This window comes from Sceloporus occidentalis, unplaced genomic scaffold, assembly GCF_023333645.1.
Source record: "Sceloporus occidentalis isolate IW3139 unplaced genomic scaffold, rSceOcc1.0.p SCAF_7, whole genome shotgun sequence".
In the NCBI taxonomy this organism is placed as follows: domain Eukaryota; kingdom Metazoa; phylum Chordata; class Lepidosauria; order Squamata; family Phrynosomatidae; genus Sceloporus; species Sceloporus occidentalis.
This window is the reverse complement of record NW_028316987.1, coordinates 25432543-25452493: the sequence shown is the minus strand read 5'-3', so window position 1 is coordinate 25452493 and position 19951 is coordinate 25432543. Positions and strand designations below refer to the sequence as shown.

Genomic DNA, 19951 nt, shown 5'->3' with positions numbered 1-19951 from the left:
ATTGCTTTATTTTCTATTGTAGTGTTAGCACTCAACAATAAGCATTACTATTCTACTATTTACAATTTTCCACTTTATACTCTACAAATACAAAATTAATTAGACATATGAGGAAATAAACAATTCTGTAAGGCTTAAAAGTGACACTTTTGTACACATTTCTTAAAATTTATAATCCAAAATGTAAAAATGCATATGTGTTATTACCCATGTAGCTTTGGAGAGGCTGGTGCTACACTGCTAAAACAGCATACATACTTGCAAAATACTGGTTGAATCCCCCTTATCTGAAATGCTTGTCATAAGAAATGGTTTGAATATTAGTTTTTGGAAAATTTACATATACAGAATGAGATCTTGGAGATGGGACCCAAGTCTAAACATGAAATTCATTTGTTTCGTATATACCTTTCTCACATTGCCTGAAGGTAATTTTATACATATTTAAAATACTTTTCTGCATGAAACAAAGCTTGTAAACACTGAACCATCAACAAGCAAGGATGTCACTATATCAGTGACCCATGTGGACAATTTTGGGAGTATTTCCGAATTCTAGATAAGAGATATTCAACCTGTAGAAATAAAATATGCAGTTTTGGCAGAAGATATAATCAGCCTGATCCAGGGCCTGTTTAAATATGCAGATGGCTCCAATATGGATAAGATCCCCACACAAGTGGTGAGTTTGCATTGGAGGCTACTCTGTGCATAATCAACACAGAGGACACCAAGCTGCCTCCCAGCACTGAAATCAATAGGAAAGGCCACTTTAGCCAGAGTACCAAGAGGCAATGCACACAAATAACTTTGGATGAGAGCCAGTTTAGTACCAGCAGTGTTGCAGATTTATTGGTATAATACCCATATTTTAAGAAACATGAAATAGCCAACCTTGAGAGTGTTCTCAAAATAACATTAAAAGTTATACACACAATGAGGTAAATGTACCTTGGTCTTTTAAAGAGGTAATTTAAGTTTAAAGCAACTGATTTTTTAAAAAAAAAACATGTAAATAATTTGAATACGACTGAAACAATGTATAAACAAGGCATTAAGTAAAAAGTGGATTCATGGCACCCAGATGACAAACCATTATTTTGTTAGAATAGCCTCTTTCATATGAAGGTGTGAAAGGCCATCAAAACATGAACAAGCAAACTGAAATAACATAATATAACTCCAGCTCTCGAAGAATAACAAATCCTTAAATTCCAGCATTCCAGAAAGTACAGCTCTGCCTTCTGAGGGTAGGATTTGCTATTGTTTCTTCAATGTATCTTATTTGCAATCTGATCATTATGTCCATCAAACACAATTTTAATAACAAAAAAGTTCTCAAAAGTCAGTATTAAGTAATTAGATTTACACAAACAAAACACATCCTTGAAATGATATAAAATTAATGTTTGAGTGCTAAAATATTTTGGTCCCCTGGACTCTTAACAAAAATAACAATATACCCTTTTAAAAAGATTAATGCTTGCCTAAATAAGCCTTTAAAGATCTATATTAAGGACTTCGTAGAAGTACATCCAAGTCTAGAGCAGAAGCCTACTTTCAGGGTTGTTAAAAAATTGCCTCCAAGGAAAGGCACATTTTTAACCCCACCTAAAGCCTCCTGATTGCCCATTCCTCCTGTCTTCACAAATCCATTAGAAACCTTCTTATCATTCATGATGCACTTTACTTCCATGTGGGCAGAGGTAACACTGAAAGTGGAGGGAGGGGGGACTGTTTCCTTCCTTCCTCGACCTACCTTGCATGCACAGAAGTGCATCAGCATGAAATGCAGTGGTCCATAAAAACCAGGGTTTTCTAACACTTGAAAGATGCCAATTCAATTGCTTTCACTATGAAACACACTGCAGTACCATCAGGAAGATGGAAGAAAAGGCAAGTAAAATATCTTCCTTCTCCCCACTCTCAGGACTACTAGCATGTTCTCTATGCCCTGCCTGAAGGGAAAGAAAAGGAAAGTTGAAAACATTTGACTGACAGATATAGCTGGGATATTCAGAGATGGGAGAGGAAGATATAAATCTTCTGAGCTACTGCGGTTGGTTCTGGATATTTGCCAGGTTTTCTTAACTTAGGTGAGGATAACCTGGGGAAATGAATAGTCAGCCTGATGAAAGTCTTTGTGTATCTGCCAATCTCTAAGATATACGATGACATTATAACAACAGATAAAAGAGATGTTATATTCACAGACATTGCCAAATAAAAAAAATGAAAAAAGGATCAAAACTCAAATAATGTTACAGTCAAAGCTACAAAGAAGTGTACAATTTTTGTAACATACAAATTGACTTTTTAAAAAGAACTGTTCAAAAACTAACCTCTCATATTTTGAGCTACTGGTCACCTTACACGGATTCTGTGACACAGCATGGAAATGTAATATATTAAGACATTTAGCTTGAGAGAATTATGGATAACCAAAATGACAGACAATTGTTATAGCTACCATTTACTATCTTTCTGCATCCCTGTAATAATTGAAGGTGTTCAAAATTTTAACTTTTAATTCATATGTAAGTGTCCATAAAAGCAAATTTAATCCAATGGATTTTATTTACTATCTTAATTCAACATTTATGGAAAGTGAACCCAGTTTTGAAACTATACCTTATTTTTGCTTTAGAAATGGAATTGCTTTGAAGATAACTTAGTAGTGATCAATAATTTGGAAGAGACAAAACTCAAAATACACCAGGAAGCATAAACACTGTACTTTTTCAGTGTTCTCCACACTCAGTGTTAGCAAAAGATTATATAAACTTGATGTACTTCAGTTTCATAAAATGAACCCTATTATTTGGCACCTAAATTATACAGCTAACTGCAGATATGATGGGGCAGGGGGATTCAGAGACCTCCACAGACTCTCAAGGGTTAAACAAAGGCAGCTGTTTGTGGAAAATTCTAACAGCACCACTTGCTGAAGGTATGGTGATGGACAGTCCCTCTACCTCCCCAAAATTACATAAGGGTATGACCAGAGCCAACTATTTCTTTTTAAAAGTGTATGTAGAGCCAATCCACACAATTAGGAACATTTCCATTTTTCAGATGTGGAAGCTAACTAATAAGGCTATGTGCCCACTTTTTTCACATATGGATCATGCTTGAAAAAGCAGATACATTTCACACTTTATCAAAAGCACTTTTCTTCAAACAGATAATGTGGACATATCCTTCTCAAGCGATGGCATTATGGAGCTAAAATTTATTTTAACATTTTAGTTCTGATATCAAATTTTGTAAGAACCTTGAAATACTCTTTGAAATAATCATTAAAAATTAAGTGCCACTTTTGACACAACATTTACTGTGACATACCACCATGGTAGCAGTACTGCATTAATCCATATACCTCAATTTCCACAGTCTGCAGAATTAAGGATTTTTGGTAAAAAGAAAGGCATTCCATATATGAGAATGAAATCCCTTGTAGCTAACAGCCATATTATTTAATATCAGCACCAAAGTCATTGCAGGTTCCTAATGAATTGCACTAAGAAGATTCAAAAGTGGCACTAACTGGTACAGTACAAGGCAAGTAATGTTGTGAAAGCAAAAGAACAGAAATATAATACAAAATACAATTGCATATGTAGTGTATGCTCCTCCAAGATGAATGAAGTTGTGTCAAAAAATCCTGATAAAAAGCGTTCAAATGTAGTGTCTCGGTAACCAAACCCATATACAATCCGGTAAGAATAAGCTGTGGTTCCATATATACAGTGTACCATCATGAGTAAAGCAAGTAGCTTTTAAAATGTTCAAGGCATCCTTCAATGTAGTGAATAGTGTGCACCACCTCCACTATCTTAAGCATGAGCTTCATGTTCTCAGTACAACAAAGACCAGTATTAATCCTTGAAAAACAGTTACATATGACTGAAGCTAAACTAATGCCCAGGGAAAGAGGTGTTCATAGTGCACAATATGAATTTGTACAACAGTTTAATGTAGCTACTGAAATCCTGGGATATTAACTGATCTTCCTATTGTGTATAAAAGGCAGCAGTATTTTTCTGTTCCCTCAGTGAGGTAGAACCATTAGCCTTCTCAATGCACAAATCAGGTGCAGATGTAGACCTCTAGAAGTTTCCTTCACAATCACCTCCAAGATTACATTTTTATGCCTTCTTGTTGACTGAGCTGAGATAATGTTTTCTTTATACGTAAAGCTGTTAGCCTTGCTGCACCATTGGCATACCAACATTCTCGCATAATTTTGGCCATTACTCGTAATGCCTATAAAGCAAAAAAGAAGAAAATAAATATTAGTTTGCATACCATAACTTCATTTTTTAGTAATCTAGTGAGTTATCTAGATTAGAGACCCAATGTGGCGGTGGCACACAACACCTACATTACTTATATCAACAAATTAGTTAGCAGTACTAACATTCTCATCTAACCAAAGTCATGTTTTGTTGCACAATTCAAACATAACTAGACCAACAAAAGATGGGCATTTTATAATACTGTACCTTATAGCTTACTTTTCAACCAGCTGCCACTTACACCTGCTTACAAAAACTGCTCCAATAGTACAGTCGCCTCTCCATTTGCCGCCTGTGAATGGGCAAAGGACGCAGGCTTCAAGTCCGCACAAACAGAGGGACAAAATGGGGCATGTGCCCACAGGTGTGCACCGTCATTCAAGCCAATGGGACTTGAATATAGGTGAATTTCTGTTTTCACTGGGAGTGGGGTGTGTGTGGTCCTGGAATGGATCCCCTGTGAAAATGGAGGGGCGACTGTATTTCATTTTACCTCTGGCACACTTTTCTGTCCCAGACAATACAGGATATTGGGACAGAATGTGAATGAAGCATGATACAGAGTTTTGAGTGCTTGCATGGGAAGCAAACCCTTCCCCTGCTCAAATAAAAAGAAACTGGAACAGTAAATTGAAATCCCTAAAATTGCTTAACTAACCTTTTGTATACAGTTGGCCCTTAGTATCTGCAGGGGCTCCATTCTGGACCCCCCCCCCCAGCAGATGAAAAAATGGTGCCACATGCATGCATGACTACTCTGCTGTGGCCACATGCAAGCACGGCCATTAGGGGCAATGAGGCTTGCCATCCACGGATGCTTAAATTAGCAGATAGCAAGCCCATGGTTGGGGAGGGTAGATTGTACTCAGATGGCAAAATATTCTGTTTGTAAGGATGAAAATATGCAGTCAGTTACAGTGGGCCCTTGATATCCACTAGGATTTGGTGCCAGGACACACACATGCACACAAGTCCCATTATATACAATGGGGTACTAAAATGGTCTCCCTTATATTCTTTATATGAAGAAAAGTTCCTCTACATTCTTTATATGAAGAAAAGGGAGGTTGCCAGTTTGCTGCCAGTTTGCCACCTGCAACCCCTTGTCTCACTATGGGGTTTCTGCTACTCTAGTATGAGTCTGTGCCTCTTTGGAGGACTAAAATTAAAGCTAGCAGTTCCTAGCACTTTCCTCAGCTAAACTATGCCATCTGCTTAGGCTGGGAGATACATGGAACTCCTATTCTGTTTGCATACTACCACTGCAGAGAGAGGGAGAACCAGAAAAAAACTCTCTAGGTGAAGTAGAACAAAGAAAATTACACTAAAAGGGATTATCCCTTTGGGATGATCTAAGAGCAAGTCCATTTTAAGAGAGAGCTGGAAAATGACCTGCTTTTAAGTATCTTCCTGCTATCTTGGGAAAATGTTCTTTCAAAAAAAAAAGATGATGAGATTTGGGGAGCAGTTCTGGAAGGTGTACAGGATAAATGGAGGTACAGAAAAGAGAAATAGTTGCACTATCATGAAAAAGAGGATCACAGCAAGTTGCAGGCTGTCTCCAAACAGCCTCAGAGTTTAAACAGCCTGGACAACCTTGGTGACAGTTTCCTAGGCTGAAAATGCTAGTTAATGCCAGGTGAATGAATGGCAAACAAGTATTGCTGTAGGACTTGATCTTGGATGAACTGGCTTGTCTCATCTCAAAAAGTCCTATTTGGGTGAAGTGGATGAAGCTGGCAGTGAGCATATGTGAACCCTCTCAGATTTACATGAGACATGGGTCTCTGTGCAGCAGCAGGTAAGATTTATGGGTGAAAGGCAGAGTTGTAGTAATCTATCTTGATTCCATTCCTATGACCAGGTGACTTTTCCTTTTGTCTGTTGGGTTCAAGTATGTGTATCTGAAGGTAGGGCCTGTTACAGACAGCCAAAATAAAGCTGCTTCGAGTCACAGTGGAGGTATGGTGTTTCAATGATGCAAGAGTCCAGAAGCCACACCAAAGCCACGCTCCAGTCCTTAGGGCCGGAGCGTGGCTTTGGTGCGATTTCTGGACTCTTAGGACGCATGCATCATTGAAACACCATACCTCCACTGTGACTCGAAGCAGCTTTATTTTGGCTGTCTGTAACAGGCCTAGGTGACTTGAACAAAGGGATTCTGCCAATGTTCCATCCACACTGGTTCTCAAAATATGCCTTCCTGATATAACTGTGGTGTTGTGGGTGATGTTAGAGGCTTGTTGTGATAAGGGACCTCAAGTCTGATGCAGCCCTACTGTGAACAGTTTAGGACTATGACTATCCTAAGCATGAGTCTGTACCAAATAGAATCTGGACTTATGTCTGCTTTTATGCACTCTCTAGATCTTGCTTCCTGTGCTGGATGAGATGATAGTGATATTGAAATGGAATAACATTCAGTTTCATTGCTATAGACTGATCACTACATGGTGGGGCTTAGATGTACTGCGAGTCAGAGCTTCTGCAGGGAAAGCAGGAAGGGCAATTAAGATGGTCTACCTCAGGAGGCTGAGGCATCCAGTTGGCTCATGGGGTTGTTCCCAGCGCCTCAGTATGTGATACTGTCAAGCTCTGGTTGAAGGAATACAGTGGGCCCTTCCATTACGTGGAGGATCTGTTCCAGACACCCCCCCCCCCACGTAAGAGAAATACTGCAAATGTTTGAGCCCCATTGAAAACAATGGGACTTGTGCACGTGGGCCATTACCTCTTTTGGCACGCAGCTTTCAGCATAAGCTGAAAGCTGCATATGACGCAGGCATGCTGTATGTCATTTCATATCTTGTAAACAGTTCCTGAGTGTACTGCTTTCACTGACTTTTGATTTTGCCCTAATCACATACTGTAATGGCTTCCCCTGTTGGTCATCTAGCATCCCTATTCTTAGACTGAATTTCCCTTTAATTTTTCAGATCATGTGGAAAAGGTCTGTGTTATCTTTTCTGCCTCGTATTTCTTTGCAATGATTATTGTAACAGTTCTCATTGTCCCTATGCAAAAATCACTGAACAACTGCATTTACAATTCTGATCCTGCTTCTGTCACCTTTTGCTTCTTGATTGTTCTTAACCTTTCAAAGGGTTTCATTTGTCATCTGAAAATATTTGGTTCTCCTCTGTTTCCTAATTTGGCATTCTAATCACCTATGGTTATGTGTTTTGTATCAGCATGTGACCAATTTCCTCTGGATGTCTGTATATAAACTTTCTATTTCTGTGGTAGGAGTATAAATGTGGATCATGGTTATTGTAACAGGTTTTCTTGGAGGTACTGATATTATTCGGTCATACTACACATTATATTCCAACTGTTTTTGCTACATCTTGTTGTGGTTAATTGCCATCAAGTCAACTTAGACTTATTTGTGACACTGAATAAGAGACATCTGTGTCTCCTTAGCAACAGCCGTGCTCAGGTCCTGCAAACTCAGGGTTATGGCTTCTTACATTAAGTTTGTGGACCTGTAATGCGACTCCCCCCTTTTCTTACCGCCTTCCACTTTAGCATATCATTTCTAATGATATGTCCAAAGTATGATAGCCTCAGTTTATTCATCTTCACCAGAGCTAGCCTGAAGAAAAAGAGCCCACCCTCCGGTCCATCTGCCTTGGTCCAGGCCTCAGAGGGAGAGAACCACCACTGGACCTCATCCCCTTCCCACCACCATTCCCTTCTCCTTTTGTGTCGTGTCTTTTAGATTGTAAACCTGAGGGCGGGGAACCGTCTAATTAAAAATAATAATTGTAAGCCACTCTGATAGCCTTTAGGGCTGAAGGGAGGGGTATAAATAACATAAATAAATAAATGTTTATTGCTTTTTACATTCCATTTTCCACTGTTGTGCGGTTCTGAAGTTTTATTTCACCTCTGTGCATGTCAGCAGGTGCACAGCCTTTGAGTTTGAATCCAGCCATGTCCTTAGACATCATGCTACTCATACCTAACCTCTGCTTTTCCTCCACAGGTGACTGAGTGCCTTCCGACTTGGAAGTATCATCTTCTGATATTATCTCTTGTTTCATCATAGGGGTTTTTTTTGTGTTCTATATGTTCAAAAGATTAACTGGCACAAAGGATGGTGCTTCCTTGGAGGGCAATTTCCTCAACTGAAACTATTCTGTTTCTGAGGTAGAAGTTTGTCAAGCTCTATTATTAACATTAGGTCTTTGACAAAGAAATAAAACATGAAGCTTTACTTCAGGTTCTCTTCTTCTTCTTTTTTTTGCTTTGTGGGAGCGGGATTCAAAGCATTTGTTTTGAACTGGTAACAATTTTAGGCATGCCAATGACATTGGAACATTTTTTCAGGCTGTGGGTTGGCATCATGCTGAACAGTTATGAATGCACAAGCTAGACTTATTTGTTTGATATCTATGTTTATGATAGTGGCACTACTGCCACAGTTGCAAATGCCTCCCCAACTTATTTTGACAGCCACCAGCAACACCAAGCAGATCTTTCTTGCTGGTGATCGAGGTGCAGTTACAGGATGACCAAGGTGCAGCAGCCCAGCCACCTCTTGCCAGCATTGTGTGGTGACAAGGAGTTGCGAAAGGGGTCCTGCTTCTGATTGTCACACTGCAGATCATTGGAGGGAGGGTGCTGGAAATGTTATTCTGCTACTGCCCAACTGCCAGCAGAGCAGACCTCCATCACTCCAGTGTGGCTTCTGGCTGTTAAGGTGGGTTTGAGGAATCAGGCCAGGAAACAATGCATAGTTAAGTATTCTTAACTATGGTCCAAAACACACTGCAGAAATAATCCAGTTGGAGATTGCTTTAACTGCCCTTGCTCAATGCTAGGGAATTCTGGGAACTGTAGATTTGTGAGATATTTAGCTGTCTCTGTCAGAGAGCTCTGGTCTGGTACCACAATAAACACCGGTCTCCAGGATTCCGTAGCACTGAACCAGGGCAGCTCAAGCAGTTTCAATCTGGATTATTTCTGCAGTGTGTTTTGGACCTATGTCTATGATGTAGGATCTCAACTGTGGATATGTGATATTTTTATATTATGCTGTATACTGGATTTCCATGAAGCCAGTAAACATACTAGAAACTACTCAATACAAGTTTGGGGTTGTTGTGTTTTGTTTTGTTTTTAAAAAAATCTGCCTGGATGAGTGTTAAATTGGTTTAAATTTGCATGCTCAACTGTGTCTACAAACCCAGAAGCATTTGTGAATCTATATCCTTCAAGGAGACATAGGAATCCACAGATGCACTGTTTTCATGCAAAACAGTTTTAATTCACATTCTAACAACAGAACGTTACAACAATTTAAATGTTTTTAAATACTGTTAAAAAAACCTCTCACCTCACAGCTCTGCCATCTGTTGGGAATATTAGGTCGTAGCTTCTGTTCACAAACAACTTTTCTCATTTCTTCAACAGAAGGATCAGAAGGGACTAAGTCATAATACGGCAATTGGTAATCTTCATGAATTCCTGAGTTATAAAAACAAAGGTGCAAATTAAGATTCTGCAATGTCAGTAACAGAATTCTGTCATTGATTTTGTCTTAATTTTTGTACCTACCACCAATGGAACATCGACGAGCTATCTCCCAAAATACCAATCCCATTGCATATATGTCTGCTCTTTTGAAAGACTCAAAATGTTTCATGTTTATGGAATCATCAAGTACCTCAGGAGCCATGTACCTATTTAAAAAAAACAACAACACAAACACACACACAAAACGTATCATCTACAAAGCAGTGATTTTGAAATTTAGATACCCACATTTTTCTTCAGACAAGGTACTATAAGCTGCTATAGCCACTCCACCTATTTATCATGACATAATAATGAGAATCTTAGAGACACTCATTACTGACTTAGCTTTTATCCTCCAGCCAATCACCAGTAAGTGCTTCTAACTGAGCTCTATTTCATTAATGTTGCTATTCTCCTTCTACTGCTCCAAACCAAAAATAATCCATGCATAAACACCTGGTAACTATCTTTCTGGTGACAGTCTTTTAGTGTGCTAGACATCAGTCTGCCTCCAGGAGCTCCTACCCAACATCTGGAAAGCCATATATTTGTCACCCCTCAGTAAATACAAATTTTAAGAAAGGTTACCTGAAGGTGGCCAACAAAGCCTCAGTGTAACTGCAGTGAATGGCTTCTGTTATGTTATCAAATCAACCCTTAGGCCTGTCTTCCTTATTTGATAGAATAACTGCTGTGGACGTTAGGGTACTACTGTGGCATCTATGGGCACCTGCATATGATTCATAATGCCACATGGGTAGGTAGACCAGGGGCAGGGTTTATCAAGTTCTAAATTCATTTACCTATTCAAAATATTTTTATCCAGCTATGTAGTTAAAATGGCTCCCAAAGCAGCTATCAAACAAACAAACAAAAAAAGAAGACAAAATGTGTATGTTCTTCTATGATTCCATGATTCTATTCTATGAATTAACCAACTCTTACCTTCGAGTATCTCTCAATCCCTGAAAAACCAATTCCTTGGCCCCTTTGATGAAGATGTGAATGCCCAGGGAAAAAGGAGGACATTTTCTTCCCATTTTGTCCTCCAACCTTTTTTGTCCCTCCCCCATTTTAAAAAATACATTTTATTTCAGAAATGTTTAAAAAACCAATTCTTTATAGACAAATCCCAAAACGGTTTCTAAGCACACTTAGGACTTACTACTGAAAATAAAGTTTTCAATAAAATATTGCAGAATACAATACATCATCAATTATTTGATCCAAGAATGCAATCTAGGATTCTTTTTAAGTTAATCCATTTTACATCATGGTGGCACGGCCACTGAACAACCTATTATTTTATTAGTATCTTGTAAACTGCCGTGATCGAAGGAACGGCGGTATATAAATAAAATCTCATTCATTCATTCATACTATCTGACTCCTATTGCCTCCTGTCTTCTTCAGCTTCTTTACTCTCTACAGCATACAATAGTAAATAGTCTATATTTGAAAATATACCAAATCAGGAAAGAAACTGACATGGGAATGGGTGGAGAAGCTTGCCTCAGTCTTGGTAAACATTCAGTTTCGAAGTATCACAAAGATATTAAAATGAAGGATCAGAAGAAGCAGAAAAAATTTACAGTGAGGGTTCAGAAAATCAAAGTGAACAAAGTTTCATGTAACAAAACTGCTATCCAGTGTGTCCTGGGTACGCTTTCCTGTTTTTCTCAGCCCCCCCCCCCCCCCCAAATGCTTTTAGTAACTGACATTGTGAAGCAAATTAAGTTGTGAATAAATGATTTTGTTTTACTGTAATGCTGATGGTTTCGGTTTTCAGATTTAAACCTTTGCTTGGTTAATATGAAATAGGTAAAATCTAAGATGCCAGATTTCTCAAGAGTTCAGCAGATTGTCACTTCAATTGCTTCTTAAAAGAAAGAGTTAAAAGTAAATTCAGTTATTAAATGTCTAACTACTGTCTGAGGCAGTAGGAAGAGAGGAAGACTAGACAGATTCAATCAAAGACAACACAGTCCCAAGTCTATGGGAACTGAGCAAAGGAGTTGAGAATCAGAGGTCCTGGAGGTGCCTCTTTCATAGGGTCACTATGAGTCGAGGTTGACTTGAATGCAATTAACAACAACAAAACAATAAATTGTGCTTTAAATTTGGAACACAAAAGCAAGTACTGCATCCCCCCCCCCCCAATTTTCCCCAGCATTTTCCCAACATTTCATTTATCCCCAGGGAAAAAAATAAAGCAGAAACCCACCCTGGTTCCCTCAATAAACGTTGGGCTCTCCAGATTGCTAATTGTGCACATTTGTCGTACACAGCAAGTAGGGCTTGTCTGAAAGCATGGGAAGCTAGGGGTTTCCCTCTCCCTGGAGAAGGAATTCAAAACTGGAGACCCCCCCTAACTGAACTATAAGGATGAGCCATACAAAAAGTAAAGGAATAGCCTCCAAGTACCCCAAGAAAATTATTTTATGTGCATTCCTGCCTTCATTCTCGTTCTACTTCTGTGGCCACTAGGGTACATGCTATGTGACCACAAGGAAGAGAAGTGAAATATACAGAGACTATGCAGCTGCAAGGATATAGAGAAAGGACCGTGGAGATTAGGCCTAGTTCTCACAAACAGCACTTGAGATAGAACAGTGACTGGATTTTACCACATCAGACAAGGTCTCACATGATGGAATGTTCCTGCATAGGGGAAAATCTCACAGTGGGAGAAAGGCAGGATATAAATTATTGAAATAAAAAAAAAATCAATTAAAATCATTTGTTTCCAAATTTCTAACATTTAACATTATAAAATTAAAGTTCAAACCTAAAATTCCAAACTAGATAAACTGCACTAGTTATAGGAAATGTAGTATTTGCTTCCAATGGACACTAGAGAGTCCTTACTTCAAGTTTGCAGCTATCCAATACATTCTATTAAAAAAGAGTATTATTTTACCTTTTTGTTCCCACTCTGTGGTTTGGTGCAATATCTATTGTGTCTGTAGCTGAATCATGTCTTACTGCCAGACCTAAATCTGCAATACAGCATGTTCCATTTTTCTTTACCAGTATATTTTTTGATTTCAAATCTCTATGAGCTATGGCAGGTTTCCCTAGATTAAAAACAAAACAAAAACAAAACAGAAGCACACTAAATGATGTTTTCTAAAAATATATTTCTTAATTACACTTTTAAATCCAAATTCATTGTTAAACTCCAGAAAATTTCTGGAGTTAAATTTCTGAACAATTTTTAGATCTTTAAGAGAAAAATGTAACAGGATATTGAAGGACATTAAACTTTTGAATTAAACTAGTTAACAGATATAACCAAGTTTACATGAGATAACATAAAACGCTTAAACTCCAGTGAAAAGTACTACAAGTATATTACTGCCACTAGAAAACACATAAACTGATTTAATGAATACAAAGAAAAGTAGTATGCGGTGTACCTGTATACATTTCACTGTTGTTGACATGGCCACGCTAGACTCAGTTACTGTACATATTTGTTTATTGCGCACAGACAGTTTTACATAGTCTCCATATATGACTATGTATATATTAAATGACTCCATGCATTTAACTCCTCTGCTTGGAGAAAGACTATATACAGAACTCTGTTAATCAGATGACATTAGTAGCCTCCTTATGATCCATGGAAAATCAAACTATAAAAATATAAAAAAAAATTCTAAAAAATTAATTGAATAATGTAAACGTAATGTAAATTTACTTAGAATCATAGAATCGTAGAGCTGGAAGATACCACAAGGGCCATTCAGTCCAACCACCTACCATGCAGGAACTTTCAATCAAAGCATACCCGACAGATGGCCATTCAGCCTCTGTTTAGAGACCTCCAAGGAAGGAGACTCCATCACTCTCCGAGGGAGTGAGTTCCACTGTCTTGAGACCATGTATATTAGAAGTAAGAGCACAAAACAAAATATTATGTATTTATTCATGAAACACTTCTTCTGATTAGGCCATACTGATTATGTGAAAGATTCATTATGGTAAATTACCTTGAGTGCCAACAATCTCCATGTGAAGATGCGCAAGTCCACTGGCAGTAGACAGAGCTAGTTTTATCATTCCTTCCACAGTGACAGTATATCTGTTTAGGTAATCAAAGAGAGAGCCATGCTCATGATAATCTGACACCAGCCAGAGCTGTGTCCACGTACCATTATCTGTAAAATAAAAGAAGTACTATAAAACACTTTCCAAAGACCAAACATAAATAAACTCTATTATATTCTTATGTTTGGCCAGCATTTGATGTAACTCTTTTTTCAGGAAGCTGTCAATCCAAAGGAATGCTTTCCTACTGGGGTCAAAAAATAAGTAAAAATGTTTCCATCTTTTCACATATTGGCTGCTTACATCCCAATACTCATGAAATTTAAATATACTTTAAGTACAGGATTGCAGACAAAGACCTAAATCCAATAGGTGGTTGCAACAAGAGTAAACCTACTAAATCAACTGTAAATCTATACTTATGTAACTTCCCAGTTAAAAGAACAAATATCTGAAGATAATTATTATTAACAACTGTATAATATACTTTTCAGAATTCTTTTATAATCACAGCAGAATGCCTATAATCCAGATTTACATTTTAGTCATTAGATTTGCAATATAATTTATAATATTTCATTTGGGGTCCAGAACCCAGAGGTCTGCATCACATAAGTTTCAGCTTTTACAGAGTTCCAGAGGGTCACTGCTCTCCTTTCACAGCCACCATTTGGGATGTCTTGGTCACACTGCAATTTTGGGGGCTGCATGGCTGTTTCAGGGTGGAGAGCCTCCTGAAACAGATGAAAGTCCTACAAAGGTTTGTGTGAGCCTCCTGAAACAGATGAAAGTCCTACAAAGGTTTGTGTGAGCCTCCTGAAACAGATGAAAGTCCTACAAAGGTTTGTGTCTGTGTGTGTGTTGTTTTTTTGTTTTGTTTTGGAGGGGGGATGTTCCACTTTATGTGTTTTTCTGGCCAAAAATGGAAGGGCAGCTTTTGGGTCCTGGCAGGAGTCAGTCAGGGTGCCAAGAATTTTACAATCAAAGATCAGAAACAATTTTAAAAGGTTTCTAACCTTTATTGTCTGCAGCTATAAACCCAAGAATATTTTCATGACGTAGCATAACAGTTTGGTAGATTTCTGCCTCACGAAACCATGAACGTTCTTCTCTTGAAGAAAAAATTTTCACTGCAACTTCTTCTCCTCTCCATTTTCCTCGCCATACTTCTCCAAACCGACCCTTTCCAATACTTTCTTGTAGTACAATTGTTCTTGCAATTGTTCTTTGAACAAGTAATGGTAGACCTACAGAACAAAGTTTATTTGACAATCAGTGACAAAAACCCACATGTACCACATTAAAACATGGTTTAAAGTTAGAAACAAATAGTCTCCCCCCTGGGACATTAGACTGGAGTAAAAGGACTTCATAGCTACCAGGAACTAGTACTTTACTTTCTGATGGTTCATCCCCCCCAACTTTAGATAAATTTACCAAAACAGGCATTTACCTGCTCCTGATGAAACCTAATGCTATATCATCATCTAATGAATCCCATTTGAAAGTTGGTTGACCATTCCTCTTTATGACATCTCATTATCAAGCAGACTACATGACTTTCAAGTTCATGTCTTCTCCCTTATTTCTTTCCTTCCACCTTCATCATACCTGATGACAAGATCTACAAATTTCAAAATTATGGTACTACCATAATCAAAATTTTATAATTTCTCTATTTCCTCTTTAAATCTTTAAATAACCAAGTTCATCATTAAAGGAGCTTGGTTATTTCAATTGACTATAGTTAAAATGAACTGCAGTATAGAATCTGGACATCACAACAAATGGTGGTTATCTAAGAAGATCTTCAACTTCTTTCTCTTTACTGAAGTAGAGAAAGAATGCAAGCCTCTCTTAGCTTTATCGTGATTTAACATTACATCCAAAAGCAGAAACAGTCTTTGTAATCTTTGCCTAGCAATCAAAAAAAGAAATGATATTATATTGATTCTATGATTTATTTATTTTACAAATTGGGATATAATTTACTTCAAGGTGACATAATAGTCATGGGGAAATACTGGCAATCCCAGTATTATTATTTATTTATTACAATATTTTTAATCCATCCTATAACATGAGATCTCAGGGTGATGTACAGTTGGCCATTCAAATAGATCAGGGGTCGGCAACCTCCGGCCGCGGGCGCCTTTCCGCCGGCCCCCGGTCCCTCCCGCCGCCGAAATCGCCGATTTCGGCGGCTTCAGCCGCCATTTTGCCCTTCAAAATGGCGGCGCCCATTCCGAGGCCCGCTGCGGCCTCCGGAGCCCCGAAACGGGGCTCCAGCAGCCGCAATGGGCCTCTTGGAGGCCCGCTGTGACCTCTGCAGCCTCGAAACGGGGCTCCAGCAGCCGCAACGGGCCTCTGGGAGGCCCGCTGTGTCCTCCGGAGCCCCGAAACGGGGCTCCAGCAGCCGCAACGGGCCTCTTGGAGGCCCGCTGCGACCTCCGGAGCCTCGAAACAGGGCTCCAGCAGCCGCAACAGGCCTCTGGGAGGCCCGCTGCGTCCTCCGGAGCCCCGAAACGGGGCTCCAGCAGCCGCAACGGGCCGTTTGGAGGCCCGCTGCGACCTCCGGAGCCCCGAAACGGGGCTCCAGCAGCCGCAACGGGCCTCTGGGAGGCCCGCTGCGTCCTCCGGAGCCTCCAAACGGGGCTCCAGCAGCCGCAACGGGCCTCTGGGAGGCCCGCTGCGTCCTCCGGAGCCTCCAAACGGGGCTCCAGCAGCCGCAATGGGCCCCTGGGAGGCCCGTTGCCGCCGCTGGGGCACTCCAGGAGAGCTCCTGCGACGGCAGCGGGCCCCTGGGAGGCCAGTTGCTGTCCCTTGGGCCCTCCAGGAGGGCTCCTGCGACGGCAGAGGGCCTCCCAGAGGCCCATTGCCTGCACCGGGGTCCTCCTGGAGGGCTCCAGTGGCGGCAGCGGGCCCCTGGGAGGCCCGTAGCCGTCGCAAGTTCCCTGCAGGAGGGCTCCAACGGCGGCAGCGGGCCCCTGGGAGGCCAGTTGCCGTCACTGGGGCCCTCCAGGAGGGCTCCGGCGGCGGCAGCGGGCCCCTGGGAGGCCAGTTGCCTTCACCAGGGTCCTCCAGGAGGGCTCCAACGGCGGCAGCGGGCCCCTGGGAGGCCCGTTGCCATTGCAGGGTCCCTCCAGGAGGGTTCCAGCGGCAGCAGCGGGCCCCTGGGAGGCCAGTTGCTGTCCCTTGGGCCCTCCTGGAGGACCCCAGCAAAGGCAACGGGCCTCTTGGAGGCCCGCTGCCATCGCAGGAGCCCTCCTGGAGGGCCCAAGGGACAGCAACTGGCCTCCCAGGGGCCCGCTGGGAGGCCAGCTGCCGTCGCAGGGGCCCTCCAGGGGGGCTCCGACGGCGGCAGCGGGGCCCTGGCGTCAGGGGCCAGCAAAGACGGGGAGGCCTCCAGCGCTGGCGGTCCCCGCCGGCTCTTTCCTGGCCTCTGACAGGGCCTGGGGCCCCGTCAGGGGCCGGCAAAGAGGAGGTGGCATGGCCCTTGGGGTGGAAGCTCCGCCCCTGGGGGTGGAAGCTCTGCCCCCAGCATGCGGCCCCGCCCCCGGGGGGTGGAAGCTCCACCCCCCAGCTTCGGCCCCCCGGTTGTCTGAGGGACACCAACCCGGCCCCCGGCTCAAAAAGGTTGCCTACCCCTGAAATAGATGGATTCTGCATTCACAGATTCAGCCATCCATGGCTTGAAATACATAATTTTAAAAAGAATCCCAAAAAGCAAACTTTGATTTTGTCATTTTATGTAAGGGACACTATTTTACTACACCATTTCATATAATGAGACTTTAGCATCCAAAGATTTGGGTATCCACGGAGAGTCCCAGAACCAAACCCCAACAGATATGAAATGCTCACTGTAAAGTAAAATTGATATAAGCAGATGAAAACAATAAAAATAAATGAAATAGATTTAAAAAGATTAAACAAATTAAGTTAAAAACAATGTGTTAACAGTGAATAAATCAGGCATTTTTTTTACTTGATCCCTAAATAAAATCTTCAGTGGGAAGCCATTCCACAAATGGGGTGACACAGCTAAGAAGGCACGTTTTCACATTCTCACACTCCACATACCTCACTAATGGGAAAACAGAGGATTATGCAACTGGTCCTACTCTTTTCTTGGCAGATATGAAAGAAGATTACAGTCATAGCAGTTCCAATATGTATTTTATTTTTTCTTGTTTTGTTTGTTAGATGTTAGAATCCTGGTGTATTCTACCAGATATGTAGTGGTTGTGGATAATGGGGGCTAGGGTAGGCTTAGCTTGGCTTGTAGAGAGAAAGCTGGGTTGTAACTATTAGCTCCAGGTGGTGCTTATCGGGTGGCCTTGAGGGCCTGGTTCTCAGAGGTTTGGAATGCAGTCTCTAGGTTGGGGAGATGAGCTATGGAGGGGGGAGTTGTGGTGGATGGGAACCAGGGAGGAATGGGAGGGCTTTTGCTAGTGCGGGCTTTTGCCTAGGGGAGGAGTAATTTTGCCAAGGGGGATTTATGCATTGGGTTGGTTGGGAGGGATCAGTCTCAGCTACGACGCTGAGTAATGTAGATTGCTGATTCTGGAACTATCAATAAAGTGCTGTTGATTTATCAATCAAAACTGACTGGTTGATTGTCCAGGATTCTGGTCTCATGCTCTGACATTAGACCACATAAATACCAGGAATAAAAAGCCAACATACATGTTAACAACAAACTAGTTAATATCTTAGAAATTTGGAATGAAGATGTTTTTAGGCGAGGATTAGATTTTGCCATGCCACTGATGTCAAACACCCAACAGTGTTTACTTCCTGTCTTCTACACAATAACTTCACAAATAAAATGAAAAGCAAGATCTATGAACCAAATGAAATTTTCTAGTTATATAATAAATTCATCACAGATGGAAAAGAACCAGAATCAACGGTCAAACTAAATTTTAAGCAACATGATTTTTTATCTAAGAATAAAAATCTCATGTTACTTGCATATTAATTAGTAAGTTACTATGCTTATGGTTCACATGCATATATTGGGGGGGGGGGGAGTATTACCTGAGCCTGAACCTGAAGTAGTCATATCGTAAATTAAGTCTTTTAAAGTAGTTCCCTCAGATATAAAAGGACGATCCATTGAAGGATCTTCTTCATTTGGAACACGATGGTGGATGACTGTACGATTATGGCAGATATAGAGAACCAACATGAGCGAAATACAAACAAAACACACAGGCCCAGCAATGACAGCAGCTAGTTCCACTGGTCCTAGATTAGAAGAAGGCTTCTCTGGTACAGGACCTAAGAGTTGAGAAAGGAATAGAGATAACAAAGGAGGGGGAGGAAAGTCACAATTTATTTGTTAAACATGTATACTCAATGCTTGGTGTTTTGTGTACTAAAATAAAACAGAATTAAATTGCACAGGGAGTCCCACCCAGACACCCTATTTACAAGTACAGTAATTCAATGCATCCAAAGAAAGGAAAGGGACTGGGAAAACATGCCATAAAAATATGGCTTATAATGCACTGTATATTTTACAGAAAAATTACCTGGTGTTGGGATTGGAAGATCTATTTTATTGCAGAAGTCTTTGTCACAGCAATGAGGCACAGTAGTAACTCCTTCATTTGTTGAGGGGGCACAAATAAATGGCCTATCCCTAGGAATCAGGTCAATTTCTGCTATGCACATACTATTACGTATGATTTTGTCTCCATTCCGTGTTACTGAAGTAATGCAGAGCCCATCTGTTGTGCAAGTAAAGTTCTCTTTTGTACAGACCAGGCAAAAACACTGTAAGGCTGTATCAAAGAAAATATTTTAGTGTTAGTTATGTTAAACGTTGTTCATTATGAAATTCAAGAGCATCTAAAAGCCTCACTGGACTCAGTGGCACATGCATCTGAAGAGGCAGGAAAAGGTTTGTGCTGTTGCCCAACTAATAGCTCTATAGTTTGGTAGATATTACACCAATCAGCCTTGAAGTACAGTGGGTCTTCCACACTTGCTGGGGTTAGGGGCACAGGACCCCAATGAAAATGGGAAAAAAACGCAAATAAAAAAACACATTTACCTGAGAGAACACC

The 19951-nt window shown here is 40.7% G+C and overlaps 1 protein-coding gene across 1 annotated transcript in view; it reads right to left on the bottom strand.

The window, feature by feature from the left end:
* Positions 1 to 19951, bottom strand: part of LOC149309425 (TGF-beta receptor type-1) — a 38614-nt gene continuing 18663 nt past the window's right edge. Inside the window, exons 2-9 of the mRNA XM_089532428.1 lie at positions 19415 to 19666; positions 18918 to 19160; positions 14891 to 15121; positions 13817 to 13984; positions 12742 to 12898; positions 9861 to 9985; positions 9640 to 9770; positions 1 to 4266 (exon numbers count right to left, since the gene is read on the bottom strand). Coding sequence (XP_089388554.1) covers positions 4141 to 4266; positions 9640 to 9770; positions 9861 to 9985; positions 12742 to 12898; positions 13817 to 13984; positions 14891 to 15121; positions 18918 to 19160; positions 19415 to 19666 — 1433 coding nt within the window. The 3' untranslated portion in view covers positions 1 to 4140. The remainder of the gene's footprint in view (positions 4267 to 9639; positions 9771 to 9860; positions 9986 to 12741; positions 12899 to 13816; positions 13985 to 14890; positions 15122 to 18917; positions 19161 to 19414; positions 19667 to 19951) is intronic.